This window comes from Prunus dulcis, unplaced genomic scaffold (genome assembly GCF_902201215.1).
Source record: "Prunus dulcis unplaced genomic scaffold, ALMONDv2, whole genome shotgun sequence".
In the NCBI taxonomy this organism is placed as follows: domain Eukaryota; kingdom Viridiplantae; phylum Streptophyta; class Magnoliopsida; order Rosales; family Rosaceae; genus Prunus; species Prunus dulcis.
In genome coordinates this window covers 1-18,184 of record NW_023010092.1, presented here as the reverse complement: position 1 = coordinate 18,184, position 18,184 = coordinate 1, and the positions used below count along the sequence as shown (strand labels likewise).

The following is an 18,184-nucleotide window of genomic DNA, read 5'->3' as shown; positions in this document are numbered from 1 at the left end:
TTATTTTGTTTTATTCACAAAATCAAATCAAAACCCCCTTGGTGTTGGTGTGTGTTTGGAAGTCCTTTGTTTTGATTTTCATTGCGTGACATTGATAAACATCTCTTTAGATCACAATCTCCGTGGGATCGACCCTTGCTTGCTTACTATACTATCATTTGATTTGTGCACTTGCAAGGTTTTAATATTGTTGTTAAAATTTACCAACAAGTTTTTGGCGCCGTTGCCGGGGATTTTCAATCTAATTGAGTTTTGTTTTCAATTTCAGGTATATGCTGGGTCGTCGTTCGCAGAGTCACGAACTTATACCATACGACCCTGAACTAGAGAACACACTTCTTATCTCCATCGAGATAAAAATAAGCAAGATACACTTCCAATCAAGATGGGAGACGAGTTGGAACTCAACAACCTCACCCGACCTTTGAAGGATTTCACAGTTCCTAAAGCATTGGACCAGCCATCTTGTATTGCGTATCCAGCCACTACAACCACCTTTGAGATCAAGAGTGGCACCATTCACCTTTTGCCGCAATTCTATGGCAAGGCTGGGGATGATCCTCACATACATATCAAGGATTTCTTTGCCGTGTGCGCGACTATGCACAATGGAGGGATTAGTGATGAGGCAATCAGATTGCGTTTATTTCCATTCTCACTCAAGGAACGAGCCAAGGAGTGGCTCTATTCTTTACCTAGTGCATCTGTCACAACATGGACATCATTGGCTTCCAAGTTCCTTGCAAAGTTCTTTCCAGCTCAAAAGACAAACCATATTAGGAAGGAGATCATGGGAGTGCAGCAACTAGATGGAGAATCATTTCATGAGTATTGGGATCGGTTTCAGAGACTCCTAGCTTCGTGCCCTCATCACCAAATTGAAGATTGGCTACTTATGCAATACTTTTATGAGGGATTACTTGATTCGGAGAGGATGATGGTTGATGCTACTAGTGGAGGAGGTTTGATGAACAAGAGTGCTACTCAAGCCAAGGAGATGTTTGAGAACATTGCAGCAAACTCTCAACAGTTTAATTACCGGAGAGCTCCCCCAAAGAAAGCAGGTGTTTATGAGGTAAGTGCTAGTGATATTGGTCCTCAAATAGCTAATTTGACTAACCTTGTTAAGCAGTTAATCCCTCAAGCACAAGTGTGTGCCGTGTGTGCTAATCCCGGACATCATACGGAGTCTTGTCCAAGTTTGTATGGTAATGGAGAAGAGATGGCTCAAGCACACTATATGCAGCAACAAAAGCCAAGAAACGATCCATTTTCTAACACTTATAATTCGGGATGGCGGCAACACCCTAACTTTGGATGGAAGAACAACCAAAATGTGCAAACAGCCCCAGTTCAACAAAATCAGTTTGTTCCTCAACAAAATGCACCTGCACCACCTGGGCAAGGTAAGTCTTTAGAAGAGTTAATTAATTCTTTGGCATTAAGCACTCAAGGTTTTATGCAGGAAACAAGGCAAACACAGGCACAAATGTCTACAGCAATCAAGAGCCTTGAAAACCAAGTTGGACAGATTGCAGCCTCCTTGAGCCAAAGAGAGCCAGGAAAGTTTCCAAGCCAAGTAATTCCAAATCCTAATGGAGGCCATGACACCGCAAATGCGATTACTCTTCGAAGTGCAAAAAGGTGGAAAAGGATGACAATGAGGAGAGAAATTCAACCAAAACAGTGGCTGCCCCCTCTCCCAAGCTTACGGTTCCAAGTGACAACTCTAAGGTAAGTTCTCTTGTGAATCATTCAATTACTTCAAAGGTTCCTTTTCCTCGTAGGTTTTTGAATTCAAAAAAGGAGCAAGTTTCAAAGGATATCCTAGAGACTTTCTGAAAAGTGCAAGTGAACATTCCCTTGCTCGATGCAATCCAACAAATTCCAAGCTATGCAAAATTCCTCAAAGAGCTTTGTACAAATAAGAGGACGTTCAAGGAGCATGAAACCGTGGCCTTAAGTGAAGAAGTCTCTACCGTGCTATTGCGTAAATTACCTCCTAAACTAAAGGATCCAGGGAGTTTTACTATACCTTGTCTCATTGGAAATCAAAGGTTTGAACATGCTTTATTAGACTTAGGTGCTTCAATTAATTTGATGCTTTTTTTGTTTTTGAATCTTTAAATTTAGGTGAGCTTAAGAAGACTTCTATGAGCATACAATTGGCTGATCTGTCAATCAAATATCCTAAGGGAGTGTTGGAAGACATTTTGGTCAAGGTGAATGAGCTAATTTTTCCAGCTGACTTTCTAGTGCTTGAGATGGAGGAAGTTCCTATTCCTGGAAAAGACCTTCCATTGATTCTAGGACATCCATTCATGAGAACAGCAAGGACAAAAATCGGTGTGTATGAAGGCACTCTCACAATGGCACTCGATGAGGAAACCGTGGAGTTTAAGGTATTTGATGCTTTAAAATATCCTAATGATGATCATGCTTGTTTTTCCATAGATGTACTTGCGCAGATGCTACAAGAAACATTTAATGCATCACAAGGGCGGACGCCATAGGAGACGTGAATATGCTTGAGGCCTTGCCTCCCCAAAGAGGTAAGTCTAACTCCATTTTTGAGCCTCTTCCATTATCTACTAATAAGCTTGTTCCCTCTATTGTGAAGGCCCCACAGGTTGAGCTAAAACCCCTTCCGGAGAATTTGAAATATGCATATTTAGGTGACGAAAAGACACTGACTGTGATCATTGCTTCTAATTTGAGTGCATCTGAAGAAGACAAATTAATTCAAGTTCTAAGGGAGCACAAGACTACCCTAGGTTGGACCATTGTAGACATTAGAAGAATAAGCCCTACAAAGTGCATGCATAGGATCCTTTTGGAAGGAGAAGTGAAACCTACAAGGGAAGCCCAAAGGAGGTTGAATCCGGTGATGAAAGAAGTGTTAAGAAGGAAGTTTTAAAGCTTTTGGACGTGGGAATTATATACCCCATTTCAGATAGTAAGTGGGTGAGTCCCATCCAAGTTGTTCCCAAGAAATCCGAAATTACCATTGTGAAGAATGAAGACAATGAGTTGGTGCCTCAAAGAATTCACACGGGTTGGAGAGTATGCATAATTTGACCACTAAATGCAATTTTATGGAGGCCCAACAGGTGCCCAAAACAGCTCTCTCTAAATCTTTTCATAAGCGACTCACTGAAATGTGCCCCAAAATTACACAGGATTGAATTCGCCACACACATATTATTCACCCATGTAGAATATACCTCTTACTCCGGGAAGCAAAGCTCAAACATATATTCCATTTTATACTTGCAAGAGACACCTTTTGCTTAAGGAACAGGAGTGATACCTGCTCACAATATTATGAACACATTAACATACAGAAGTGATACCTACTCACAATATTATCTACACATTTTCATCACATTAAGATACATAATTAATACTAACAAATACATTCAACACATTTAGATACATAATTGATACCTACTAACACTATTTTCAACATATTAAGATACAAAACTGATACACTATTTTCAACACATTAAAATACGTAATTTTCACCTACAAACACTATTTTCAAATACAAAACTGATACCTACCAACATTATTTTCAACACATTAAGATACAGAATTGATACCTACTACAAGATGCATTGATCCTTGTGCATTCCAAATCATCTCATATTCATAGTTAAAATTCAATTTTCTCTTTTGCGTTCTACTTCTAATGGTACTTATTAATTGTTTTCCAAGCCCCATTAAATCCCTAAAATGATGTCATACACTCACACCACTAGATGGGCAAAGTAGGATTACAATGAGAAATAGATGAAGGTTCCTGGAATTTTAAGAAAAGACAACAAGCAAGCAGAATGCAAAAAAAAAAAAAAAAGGAAGAAGCAACAGCTGTGAATCTACACTTCGACAAATTACCACAAAAAATTGCGACAAAAATACAACCCAAATTTTGGAAAAATTAAAGAATATTTAAATCGCAGAAAAACTTTAAAAACGAGTTACTATGCTTCAACAAATTACAGAGACACTACCAAAAAAAAAAGCACTTGAAGCCAATTTATATTTTTTTCAAACACAACTACTACAGAGATAGACTACTCTTACCCAGAAAATCGAAGCCCTAAAATCCTAACCAGAGACAGACTACTAATACCCAAAAAATCAATGCCCTAAAATCCTAAACAAAATTTAAACATTAAGTGAATGCAATATAACATGCAAACTTTAATATGAAAGAAAGATAGGGAATTCGAGAGAAACGTACCGATTCAGATGTTCAAACGAGAAATACTAGATGAGGAAAGTTCTGCGACAACAGAAGAGGAAGTGAAAGAGACAGAGTAGGAGTTTTTGCGACAAGAGAAGAGGAATACACAAATTTATGTCTGGTATTTTGGGTGTTTAGGGTTCATTCATAAATTCATAAATTCATTGACAAGAAAGGCGCGACTATGAAGTAAGGAGCCACTGTCAGGAAGAAGAAAGGCGCGTTTTTTTTCGAAATAGGCGCTGCTTGACACTTGGACTAAGGGAAAACTACAACCTACCCGTTTGCACCGTAAGCTTGCTTTTTCTCCTAAACCATTCAGATGCATTTTAATGGCTACGATTGATTCTCATATAAGGTTCTCACATAGGTGTTCTGACCTGATTCGAGCGCATTGGGCCCAAGGAATAAGTGGCATAAGATAACATGACCCATGGACCAAATGGAGCCTCACATACTTACCCAATTGCCTTTTGTGTTGTCCTATATATGCTAAGTGTTGGAGAAAACCTAGCTAGAGTTTTTGGGTTTCCTACATTGGTTGATGATCTTTGTATCTCATCTTCCATAAACCAAAAATTAGTCCAATCACAAAGTAGACTAGCATCCATACTTCTTGATTGCCTTCTCTTCATCTCTCAGAGCATTTGGTGTGGTGAGGTAGACGACTCCAATCTTGAAGCCTTAAGGTGAAGGAGTTAAAATCAAGAGAAACAAAAGGCCTTTCCAACAAAGGTGTTCATTCTTGAGAAATCAAGAAAGGTCATCAAGGGTAAAGATCTATTCCCTTTTCCCTTTTCTATTGGTGTTCAAAGAGATTAGGCTAAGTTACTTGGTTTAAAATGAAAAGGGTTTAGCTCAACTAGTATAAACAAAATGAACCTGCCATTTAGAATGTTTTTGTTATATAGGTTGTGGCTAAAGTTCATTTCCTAAGCATTAGATGCATTTTTCCTTTAAGTGGTATCAAGAGCCAAGGTCTAGTCTGTTTGAGCCTTTCATTTTGGTTATTGGTTTTAATATGGGCTTGTTTCAAACTTGTGTGATACATGTGTTAGATTTTTTTTCCTTCATGTCACTCATTCATAGGACATGGTATTTAGGACGAATGAGTAGGAGTATGAAAAGAAAAATCAAGAAATGACACCAATAGGAGTGGCGGCAAGGAGGGTCTTTTTGGGTCTTGTGTGTGTCCATGTGTGAAATGTTTACATGGTTGTGTTAGTCTTGAAATTCTAAGCATGGATATCATTTTTGCATGAATTTATAATTTTTGTGTGATTTATGAAGAGTCATAAAGATTTGAAAAAGGTTCTTGAAATGTTCTTGGTGTTCATGATATGTTCATAGGAGTTCTTGTCAAGCATGCTTTTTGATCTTATTTGATACTTGACATTTGTATGTTAAATGTTAGTCAAAAATATTTTATGACATCCTATGACATTTTCATATAGTGTATAGTTTTTGTCCCCTAAAGTTTTAAAAAGAAACCAATGAAAATGAAGATGTTTTTGGGTACAAAAGATGGTACCACCTTGTGGTCCCAAAATCACACCATCTTTTTCAAAATATCAACACACACACTCTCTCTCTCCAACATGGCCGGCCCCACCCTAGGATCCCTTTTGGGGTCCTCATGAAATTTTGTAAATTAGGGGCGTTTTATGCAATTGCTGAAAAATTACAGTGTCCAAAACTTGAATTAATTGTTGTTTTGCCCCATTTCACTAAATGACAAAGGGTTTTTCACCATTTGTGAAAATTATTTTTTTGATTGAATAAATGTTTCATTGAAATTAAGCCCATATTATCCAATAAAAAATTTTAGAATTCGATTCTAAGTTAATTATTTAATGAGATTAAATAATCAAAGAGATGATTATGGACTTATGAACACAAATACATGACACAATGTGATTGGCCGATTATTCATTAAATGAATGGAATAGGTTTGATTTATTGGTTTGTAAATTAAATAAGGGATTGCATGCCTCTCCTCTCTCTTAATCTCAAATGTAATTCCCTTAAAGTCCATTGGGCTTTAAGTTCTCTATCTCAAGTTCTCTATTCTCAAATAGTTATAGGGAAGAAGGAAGACCAAGAGAAGGAATAATCAAGTCAAGATTGCTTGTATTATTCATAGGTCCAACGCCCAATAACAACCATGAATGTTTTATGTAGTTAAGACACGTAATAAAATCAACCTCCTTCCAAAGGCCTTAGATCCGACATTCTGGCTAGATGTTAGATCGAAATCCAGTCCATAATCATCCATAAGCCTATAGATGACTATTTATCTAAACTTTAGGAAATGCAAAGGCTTTCCATTAGTACTAATGCATATTCCCAGTCTCAAATAAAAGAGTTTTATGAAATTGATTTGATTTGCAAAACAAATAGTGGGAGTATCGTACAACTACTATTATGATTTAGAATAATAGTTGTCCTAGGCTAAGTAATTTAATTGGATTAAGCATGTTTATGATGAGACCTTAAAACCCTGAATTAACTAAATTAAGTAGAAAAACGATAGACTTTCAAAAGCCTGTCGTGGCCTTCCACTATGGTGAATTCCGAATAGGCTTGACCCTAGTGAACACTTTGCCTCAAATATGGGAGACTGACAGCAAGATGTTCTTGCTTAGGAAGAATTCATTTATACATTGGATGTTGCAAGGATAGGCTCAAACATGGACCAACATTCTATTATAATGAGGTTCATGATTGTTTCACTATACGTTGCAAGAATGGTGGGCTAATACTTAACTAGTACAATGGTGTCTCACGATAATATTTGGGGGTATACATTTGCTAGAGGCCAAATTATATGGGAACTCACATCATGATGTGAATGAGTAGAAGGACTCTCTCTTTATTATTTGTATTATCCCTAGATCCCATTATGGTGTGGTGATCCAAATAATAGGGAGTCTCCCATCCCGCTAAGATACATCTTACATAAGTCTCTCATATTCCTTTTTTGAGGGATTATGGAAATCGTTGAAAATAGTGGGAGGAGCTATAGAATTTAAAGACCCTAAATCTATGGCCTTAACCAAAACAATCTAATTTTATATATGTTATGTGTGTAGATACTTTTGTAGAACCCCATTCATAACACATTACACAAAGCAAGCCTCAAATGAACCATTTAATGTCAAAGGGATTAGCTTCCATAAGGATGCTAAAGGGAAGAAGAGATGTAATGTACATCTTTCATGCACAAGGAACAAAACTTATGAAGAGAGCAATTTTGTCATTAAGTCAGTAATGGCACTTGAAACTTCCACCTGGATAATGGATTCAAGAGCTAGCAGACACATTTGCAATACATTGCCAGGTCTAACAGATCATAGGAATTTGTCAAAAGGGAAAATAATGCTACGTGTCGGTAATGGTACCTACATATCTGCAAAAGCAGTAGGCACTTTCCACCTTAAGCTACCGCATGGGAAGACACTTGAACTTAAAGAATGTCTTTACCTTCCAAGTTGCGTAAAGAACCTAGTATCTGTTTCAGCATTGCTGAATGAAGATTACATTGCCACATTCAATAGAATGGGATGCTCTTTACAGCAAGGCAATATAATCATATGTAAATGTACTATGATCGATGGTCTGCACCAAATTCAAATTGTGGAAAATAGCAACTGCTTAATTGAGATTCTAGGACCTAAGAGGCCCAGAGAAGAACTCAATCCGACTCAAGTTTTGCACCTAAAGTTAGGACACATTGGCCAAGATAGGATCCAAAGGATGGTCAAAAAAGGATACCTTGAATCTTTGGGTTCAGTTGCTATGCCCACCTGCGAATATTGCCTTCAAGGTAACATGTCAAATTTGCCTTTCTCAGGAAAAGGGGAAAGAGTCACTGAGCTTCTTGAATTAATCCACATTGATGTATGTGGGCCATTGTCCACTACATCAAGGGGTAGCTTTTCTTGCTTTATTACGTTCACCGATGATTACTCTCAGTTGGGCTTTGTATACCTAATAAAGTACAAGTCCAAGGCCTTTGAAAAGTTCAAAAAATTCAAGAGCAAAGTTGAAAAGTAAACAAGAATGAGAATCAAAATTCTAAGATCAGATCGAGTAGGAGAATACTTGAGTATTGAGTTTCTTGAATATTTCAAGAAATATAGAATCCTAATCAGTGGAGTCCACTTAGAACTCCACAACTTAAAATTGTCTTCGAAAGGAGAAACCAAACAGTGCTACATACGAGGCCTGATATCAGCTATGTTGTGAGCATCACAAGCATATCAATCAAACCTTGGATCAGAACATTAGAGTGCTGTAAAGACTATGTTAAAGTACCTCAGAAGGACCAGGATATGTTCCTAGTCTATGGATGAAACCCATAATTACTGGTGGAAGGATATAGAGGCTCAGATTTTGAATATGATGTTAATGATCGGAAATTCACTTCTAGGTATGTGTTCACATTGAATGAAGGGGCAATCAATTAGAGATGTTGCAAGCAGACCACCACTGCAGACTCCACAACTGAAGCAGAGTACATAGCTGCTTCCGAAGCAGCAAAAGAAAGCAATCTGGATAAAGAAGTTCATTACTGAACTCGAAGTGGTCCCAAGCATTCAGTCACCAGTCATTTTATACTGTGACAGCAATGGGCTATAGCACAAGCCAAGGAACCAAGGTCTCATTAAAGATCCAAGACCTTTTTGTGGCGCTATCACTTAATCAGGGAATATGTTGCTGATGGAGATATTAGCATGCTCAAGGTGGCTTCAGCAGACAACGTTGCAGATCCACTCACAAAGCCTATGAGTCAACTTTAGCTGGACCGACACATGGAGAAGATGGGTATTAGATACATGTCAGATTAAATTTAAAGTGCAAGTAGGAGATTGTTAGAAATTTGCCCTTAAAGCCAACTAATTATGTAATAGTTAGAGTTAAGGACATCTTTGATAAAAGACATATTATGTTATCAATGGGCAAGAAAGGTTGTTCTATACATTAAATCATCCTGTATTATCTTTCAGTATGTAGAACAACCATAGTCCAAGGAATACACAAGTGGATATGAGAGCTATGTAATGAGATTGCATACATGGAGACTTCTCATCATCCCTAAATCCTGAATATGTTCCTAGTCATAGGAAAATTGATTGGACATCAATATTCCGCAAAGACCAGTACACAGTATCGTCTCTATATGTAGGGAATGGCAAGGTCTCAAGTCATTAAGTGTGGAGATACAATAATATGTGTATAAGTGCTTGTAGAAGAACAAGTACACTAAACGCGATCCAACACATGAGTTATAGCATGGAAGTCTTTACTCACATGTCAAGTTGGAACTCATAAATTGCAATGGAGCAAACTAATCCTTGGACTGAGGCATCTTAAATGTTTTGTGGCTATGTTGTTAATATTTGAGGGCACTATATGGTCATGCTGAATTAAGCATAGCTTAAATGTGCTCATCATGAATCTCAATAGAGTCATGGAAGCAAATGAATGTACAACAAGGAATCGCTACTCTCAGTAAAGGAGAGAGAATACTCCAAGATATGATTGGTCAAATCTCTGCGTAGAGTAGTGGATAAGACTTCAAAGAAGAAATCTTCAAATCTTACTAGGATAATCATATAAAAGGAATGATTCACATTAGGATATTGACAATCGGATTCCATAATCTAATAATGTGAATAAGGAGTATTGATAGAAGAGAAGGATTCAATTGCACAGTCATTCCAATTTGAATGGGTTCTTTCACAACATCTCATTTAGCTCGGATAACCGTGACTTGCTGCTAGGCGACAACCGTGGTTTGTGGATGTCCTAAAAGGTTTCAATTAACCTTTATTAATAAGAAGAATTAAATTGTGGAATTTTAATTTGTATATCTTCTATGAGGAGTTGAGTCAACCCACAACCTTACTAAAGGGAACCTACGAATCTACTGTGAAACCACATATTTTTAAATATATATATTATTTTGGGAAAATTAAAAATTTTGTTACATATTTAATTCATAACCTAGATAGTTATATATATATAATCTTATTATATATATAAAAATGTGCATTACATATATACTTATTCTATTATATATATATATATATATATATAAGAACCCATATTATTTGCATGGCAGTGTGCACGTTGAGGTCAATCTTAGTATATTTTGATTGATATTTAAGTGAGTGAGAGATTTGAATAAACCTATCTTATCAAGAATTATATTATATTTTGTTAAAAACTTAGGAGTTAAGGCTTAAAAGATATATTTGGTAAGAAGCATGAGGTGGACTCATTGGCATAAGGTGTTGGATCAAGTGTATTGTAGCTAGAGATGGTGCCACCATTCTTGCTAGGTGGCGGGACATCCCAAGATTGAAGATAACCTCAAGTTGTTGTTATCCTATATTGTTGCCGCCAAGAGTATTAACCAATGAGAGATTTCTTGTTGCCTACTTCTACTACTATAAATAGGAGTCTATGTTTACAAATGGTTTACTACATCTTGAGAAAGGCATGCATAGTTTGCATGAGAAACGAGAGAGAAATAGTGGTAGAGAGAAGTAAGAAAAAGAATGGGAGACTGAGTTTGTGAATGCGGTGGAAAATTGGGAAATATTTTACAGTTCTAGTAAAAGCTTTGGTATCAAGGTAGGGGTTTCTTGGGGGACCTTTTATAGAGATTGATTTAATTAAATTTTGTGAACATTATATTATGCGTGGCACTTGTATTGGGTATTTACATACTCTTAACTATTTGAACAATGTGGGCATAATTATATATGCATTGGTGATATTTTAAATGGCTACATTGTTGTGAAGGGCATAATTATATCATGTCATGGAATTTGGCTAGAATTCTGGGGTTGAGAAAATAATGGTGGAAAAAAAAGGGTAATGGAAATAATCTTTTGTGTAGTTGAGTCTAACTCTTTGCAGGTACCAAGTCTCAGGGATCTCACAGTGCACATGGTTTTTATTGGGTGATTCGGGACTGGCGACAGGGAGTTAGACAAGATGACTAACAAAAGGGGAATTATGGGATGATTGAAATGGGTGTTAGTTCATATAAATGGGTATTCGGGAAGCATGGTATGGGACGTGCAAGTCTGCTTGTCCAGTTATATGAATTAACGGGATTAGATGAAAAGCATTCATGCATTGTTATTAATAATGTGATATTTGGCTGTGTGGTTATTTGTCACTTAGTTTAATTATATCAATTTACCATGAAAAGGTTTATGTCCCTACTGAGCTGTGGTTTCGCTCACCCCCTAATAGATTTTGTAGGTACCGAACCTAAAATCTAGAGCTTGTGATGATTTTGGCATATCTATAGAATGTATTATGTACATAGCTTGTGGATGAATAATGAGCTACTTTTTTAGTGAACTCTCGAGTAGTTCTAACTTGTAAAATAATGTAAAATTTTTAAGATTTCAGATGTTGTCGTTTCCGAGTTTTCGCTGAAAAATTCTATGTGAAATATTTATTTTATTTATTTAACGTTTCTTCACTTTTTAGTTATAGTTTTTATGAAATTCTATAATTAAGGTGTGAATCACGTCTTAACACAAGGTTTTATAAATCCGAGGGTTAGGGAGTGACATCTTGACAAGACCTGACCCAAATTCCACTTTCGAATCTGAGCCGAATCCTGTGCGTGTCTGACACCTGATTGGTGCCAGGCACAAATGACCAAATTGCCCATCTAACTAAAAACCAAATTTACTCAATGTTTGACTTTTGCCGAAAATTCGGCAAAGTCTCCTCTGTAAATGCTCGCTTCCTAAAATATTTCCACCTGTACAAAAAGCAATATATACAAATATCCCAACCGTTCAGCATGCAACAACATAAAGGCCTCAGGCCTTATAGAAACCCTGGGGCTATATCAAAGCAACTAATTCAGAAGTTTACAATGAAACAATTCGATTACAAAAGAAATCGTACATAAGGAAAGGATTGAGCGGAATGCAGTGTCTGCCCTATAGTGGCGCTCTGGTACACGACTACTGTCAGAAAAGGCAAAACATTTAAAAATATGAGTGAACAAAAATAAAATTTTAGAAAATAAAATACGAACATACTAACCTAACTGTTAAAAAAGAGAGTTGGCTAACCCCTCGGTCTTGGTGATCACATTAATCGTCCTGAGCAACATGAAAGGACATTCAAGAAAGAGTTGGCTAATTTTTGTGACAATGCATCAACATTGGCAAAATGGAGGGTTGCAGCCACAGCTAAATTTGGCGACCATGATTGCCAAGATCACGAATCGATCGATCATCACAAGGAAACTCCCTTCATTGATTTTCTTGGTGTGGGGATCTCTTCTTAATAATCGTGCACCAAATTAAGCACATTTAATTTAATCTTTCTCTTTCTATCTATTTTGAAACTTGCTTGTAGTTTAAGAGGGAGAAGGGCATGCAGATGTTTAGGATATATATGTAATAGTTTTAATATATTATGACCTATACATACCCTCTAGTACGTAGTTGCAAGAATCCAAATGATATATTCTCTAGGCTTGAGGCTTTAAGAATCAAATCTTTAATATTTTGTCCTCAAGGATAATAAAAGTTGTTGGTGAGATTTTTATATTATTTGTCTCATTTCAATCAATGCCAGGTAGCAAAAAGGATTAACATTTGAATTGGTCTATGAATCACGAGGCTTGAAATACTCCACGCAAGCTGCAGCTGCAGCTTGTAGTTGTTGAATTTTGTCACTTTCTGACAGAGGATTTGGTTTGGTTGCTAGGTGTATGTATAGTTTTTGGGACAAGTTACATTGATGAACATCAGCAGAATGGCATTTTCATAGTTTTCAACTGGAACTGCAGGCACCTGCATCTTTTACTCTTTGACCTTTTCACTTTAGCAGTGAAAATCACTTTTAGAAAAATCTCTGCATAATTTTCCAGAAAAGAAGTTCATACTTGTTAAAGTCATCCTTCTTTGAAGTCCCATTTTAGGCACACTCTTAAGGCAAGTTGCAAACCCTTACAGCTACTAGTCCTTATAACTTATTATGTCTATATTTTCCTTTTTCTCATATGTCCAATTGTGCAATCAAAGCCTTCAAATCTTGTTTGGGATCCAATTTTTAATTTCCTTTTGTTTTGTTTTTTTTTTACTATAAGTTGCATGTGAAGTAAAAAGAAATAGATCTGTCAGCCAAGCAATTAATCCATATAATGCCATTGAAAAATATAGCTATCAAAAGAAAGTTGGAAAATTTAAACTTGGCGATCAATATTGAAACTGTACATACCAATGATGTGATGGATTTCCACAGAAGACTTGAAACTTACTTTTTGTGTTTTACTCTGAATTCAGTGGGAAATAGTCAGGATTAATTTGTGCACATGTGTCATTTAATCTGTCACAGTTTTTTTTTTATAACATTTCCTATTGAAAGGGGCAATAATATACTAAACTCACACACATTACACTGATGCAAGACTCGAACCCATGACTTTTCCAATATACTAAACTCACACACACTATACGAATGCTAGGACTCGAACCCATGACTTTTCCTGAGGAAGCAATTACTTCAAACCACTACACTAATGAGTCATTTGCTAATTTGCCAATGCTTAATTTCCTCTCTAAAGATATGTAAAAATAAAACCGTACAATATAATTGAACTTATGCTCCATTGAAAATTGGCATAATTTATAGGTCTTCCTCTAAGGTAGACAGAATTAGTTGCATGATGTTACTGCATGGAAAACCATTTGCTCCCTTAATCTTCTATGTCTTTCTTGTTTTACGACTTAATTAATTTTTTATTTTGAAACCCAATCACAAATGCCCCTTATAAAAACTTCCTATTGACAGCCCTATTGCCCATCTTTCACTTTTGTTTAGTCGTTCTGAGCTCTCTCAAATCATCTTTCACAATTTCTCAATCTCACTCAGCCCTCCTCTCCTCTCTTCTCTCTTTCTTGCTCACACCCACATCGACGACAGTCATTGTCACCTCCTCAGAAACCCTAACCCACATCGGCAATGATGACCTTTCCACCTCCATCTCTCACTCTCTATCACCTCTTTTTGACCTCCATGTCTAGAGATGGCGTCTCAAGTAGACAACTTGGCTTTTCTCCTAGTCATTTGGGTTTTCTTTTCCTTGTTTCAATTTCATATACGGGTTTGGATTTTTGGTGCTTGATGTGAGTTCAAGTCCTTCCATGTCAAATTTGGGTGAGATTGTACAGAAATTTGTTGAAACATAATTGTGGGTTTAATTTAAAATTTTACTCTCTTTGTTTACAATTAATATTTTTCGCTTGTGTAGAGAATGTTATTTCAGTGGGATTATACAAGAAATTTTTGAATTGAAATTTTGAGATTGTGCAACAAATATTTCTCAGTTTGTCTTAAGGAATATTATGCTTGAAGCTTGTCCAATCTACAATGATTTTGAAGATTTTCTTTTGCTTATTGAATTTGATTACTGAGTTAGGTTTTTATTCTGACAAAAAACAATTGAAGAAACACAGTTATTTGGTTCAATGGTCTGAATTTGTTTGTTCTATTTTGGGATGTGATTTTTTGAATGAACTACATAAATTGATTATGTCTTGAGGTGGAGGATATCTCCAAAAGTGACTGTGGAGTTTGTAAGTTTTATGAGAATGCCAATATTTTAACATAAGTTTGATATTGTAAAGTTGGCATATGTTGGATCTTAGTTTTCTCTATTTTTCGTAATTCAATCTTGGATATGTTTTTGGTGCAGTCTATAGTCCTCAAGGTGGGTATCATGCCAAGATTGTGTTGGTGCCGTGAAAAGGGTTCTTAGAAAACTTGAAGGTTTGACAGCTCTTGCATTTATCCAGTTCCATTGTCTTGCTCTTCTTCTTCTCTGAGATTGTGCTTCTTTAACTGTTTGAACAATGCCAAATGCACTATTGATGTTCCTTATTTGTATTTTTATTCGCCTGCCAAGACACACATTCACTTCACCCATGTTTATAATAACTTTTATATTGGAATTGAGTAGTACGAAATCGTGTGCATGAATGTGAACTTTAATTTTGCAATGGTACTATCTTGTGAAAGTTTGCTATATGAAGAATTGGGTCATTTAAAAAAGCCAACAATCTGTATGAAGATAGGATTCTTGAAGGTCGTCCTTCACTGGAGAAATCACTGATAGATTTCTCAGAGGTATATATAACTCAGCAAAATTCAAGCTCAGCTCTTAAAAGATGTATATCATAATATTTTTTTTTTCTTTCTTCTATTAAAAAATGTATATCATACTGTAGTTTTACATTTATCCACTCTATTTGTTGTAGTGCATGTAAATGTATGTGTATGATACTTGTAGTGCATGTAAATATGTCTGAACTTGTTTTGGTATTGGTTTCTGAATCTATTTTGGTATTGGTTTTGGTTATGAATTTTGGAATTGGTTTCTATTTTGAAATTGGTTTCAGTTGTGATTGAATGTTATGTTTTTGTTTCCATTGTGATTGAATGATTTGCTTCTAATATGCATTTTTGATCCGTTTTATACAGATGGAAGATTGTCTTGTTTCAAGTGGCAGCGTTCCCTTGAGGACAAAATTGCTAACTTTCAGCTTAAATTCGATTCTAAGAGTAGATGTCTTTGAATTTTGCTAATGTGTTAAAATTCCCGACCAAGAGGAGATGTAAATTTTTTATTTTTTTGTCACTTTCTTATGTATATCTTAAGATGTAATGAGATAACATTGTTAGTTCATCAATTTATGAAAGTCAAATTAGAAATAAATTTGTCAATCTCTAGTTTCCATGGTTTTATCGTTCCCCTTGCAAAGAAGAAAAAAAATACAAATGTAACCAAATCAGTGATTTAATTGGCAAATGCCATGACTGATATGTATTGCATATGTATTGCACATGTATAGCCCTTTATTGCTTGTGTATTTCCCCCGTATATCCTTTTTTTTTTAAGTCTGTTGGAATAAATTTATAGGGGATTATGAAGTTTTTGTATTGTCATTGTATAGCCTTTTATTGCTTGTGTATTGATACTGTATTGCCCTCGTATATCTTTTTTTTTCTTCAAGTCTTGGAATAAATTTATAGGGGGAGTATGGAGTTTGTATATTGCCATTATATAGCCTTTTATTGCTTGCGTATTGTCATTGTATAGCCTTTTATTGCTTGTGTATTGTCATTGTATAGCCTTTTATTGCTTGTGTATTGTATTGGATAGCCTTTTATTGCTTGTGTATTGCTACTATATTGCCCCAGTATATCTCTTCTTTTTTTTTTTCAAGTCTGTGTTGGAATAAATTTATAGGAGTATGTGTATTGCCATTATATAGCCCTTTATTGCTTGTATATTGCTAGTGTATTGCCTTCGTATATCCCTTTTTTTTTTTTAAAGTATGTATTGCATGAATGAAGATGGGGATGGGGATGAGAATGGCATACCCACCCCCGATTCGACCCACTAAATCAGAAAATTTGAATACACAATATAGGCCCAAAAATGATAGATTTTAACAACAATGTAGCACATAGAATACACAATACATACCAAATTATGAAAATTTAACAGAATTCACAATCCACAGAACACCAAACCCAATACAAATACAATTCAAATTCACACTCCATAACAAACCAACACAATTCATAATGCATGTCCAACATTAGGTAGTGGAACATTGTTTTTACAGGTGCTTTTATTGTGGCATGTGCCACTGCACCTTGAGCATTTTCTCCTTAGGATATCCTCTCCTTGCGACGAAATCCTTAGCTTCTTTCGTTGGCCTAGCATGACCTTTGCATTGGGAGGACGCACAACTCTACTTTGGACATCTTCAGGAATAACCCACAACTCTTGAGGCTGTACTGGGTAGATGGTATCTGAATAAGCATCCAACCATGTATTTCGAGTGTAATAACGAGAAGCCATGGAGTATACATTTAGTTTCAAGAAACGGCAAACTGCAACTACGCTTGCAAGGTAGTTGCACAAGCTAAAACTTCCTACAACTGCAAGTGTTATTCGTCAAGTGTACGTGGCCGTCCATATTATCGTCCACGACATTATACTCTATGTGATTCAGTTTCATGACATTCATCCTTGAAGCACATTCCAACCTGCGTCTCAGCTTCTTCTTGCCAAAGTCAGGACACAATGTTGATGTACATTTCAAAGCAAAATCACGACGTTTACTGAACCATTTCACAAGCAGATTGATGATTTCATCAATCAAATGCACCACTGGTAGCAACCTTGCGAACCGAAGGACTGAGTTGATTGACTCCGCAATGTTTGTTGTCATTACATTGTATTGACATCCATCCATATGAGCTCTAGACCACTTGTGTAATCCTGCACTTTCAAGATATTGAGCAACCTCATCATTTCCCTTGATCTTGAGAAAATGATGATCAAATTCAGCGATACCATAAGATTTCGCAACTTGTTCAAAGTATAGCAATAATTTATCACGTTTTTTCAATTTGAAAGTGCGTTTCTTGTTCCCCTTCATATGGTAAAAGCATATGCCATGTTGCCATTGGAAAAACGTTGTGCCACACATTCTCTATGCTAATATTCCGATCAGAAATAATCACAAGATTTGGACACTCACCAATGGCTTCATGAAGCTTACTGAAAAACCAATGCCATGATGCATCCGTCTCTAAATCTCCAATTCCAAAAGCAAGAGGATATATATTTAGATTTCCGTCAAATGCATTGGCAACAAAGAGGACACCCTTATACTTACATTTTAAATGTGTGGCATCCACAGCAATGATTGGCTGCATCGAAGATTGAAACCCTCTAATACATGCCCCAACAGCCATAAAAAAATACAAAAAGTGATTGTTCTCATCGGTGTGGAGGTATGTCCGTGTGCCAGAATTCACACGCTCTAATTCGTGACAACACTACTACAAAAAGTGAAAAAGACGACC

General features: G+C 36.2%; 1 protein-coding gene across 1 annotated transcript; it reads left to right on the top strand.

Annotated features, from left to right (window-relative positions):
• Positions 1-385: 385 nt before the first annotated feature.
• Positions 386-2,917, top strand: LOC117612858. Its single transcript, XM_034341493.1, has 4 exons — positions 386-1,734; positions 1,893-1,990; positions 2,134-2,402; positions 2,621-2,917. The coding sequence occupies exons 1-4, from the start codon at positions 386-388 to the stop codon at positions 2,915-2,917; spliced, it is 2,013 nt and encodes a 670-aa protein (XP_034197384.1).
• Positions 2,918-18,184: the final 15,267 nt, after the last annotated feature.

Bases quoted from the DNA above. Each gene is read 5' to 3' on its own strand.
- LOC117612858 (XM_034341493.1), top strand. From the start codon at position 386: ATGGGAGACGAGTTGGAACTCAACAACCTCACCCGACCTTTGAAGGAT. The intron at 1,991-2,133 runs GTAAATTACCTC...CTTTAAATTTAG, and splicing joins AGTCTCTACCGTGCTATTGC to GTGAGCTTAAGAAGACTTCT. The intron at 2,403-2,620 runs GTATTTGATGCT...TCTATTGTGAAG, and splicing joins AGGAAACCGTGGAGTTTAAG to GCCCCACAGGTTGAGCTAAA.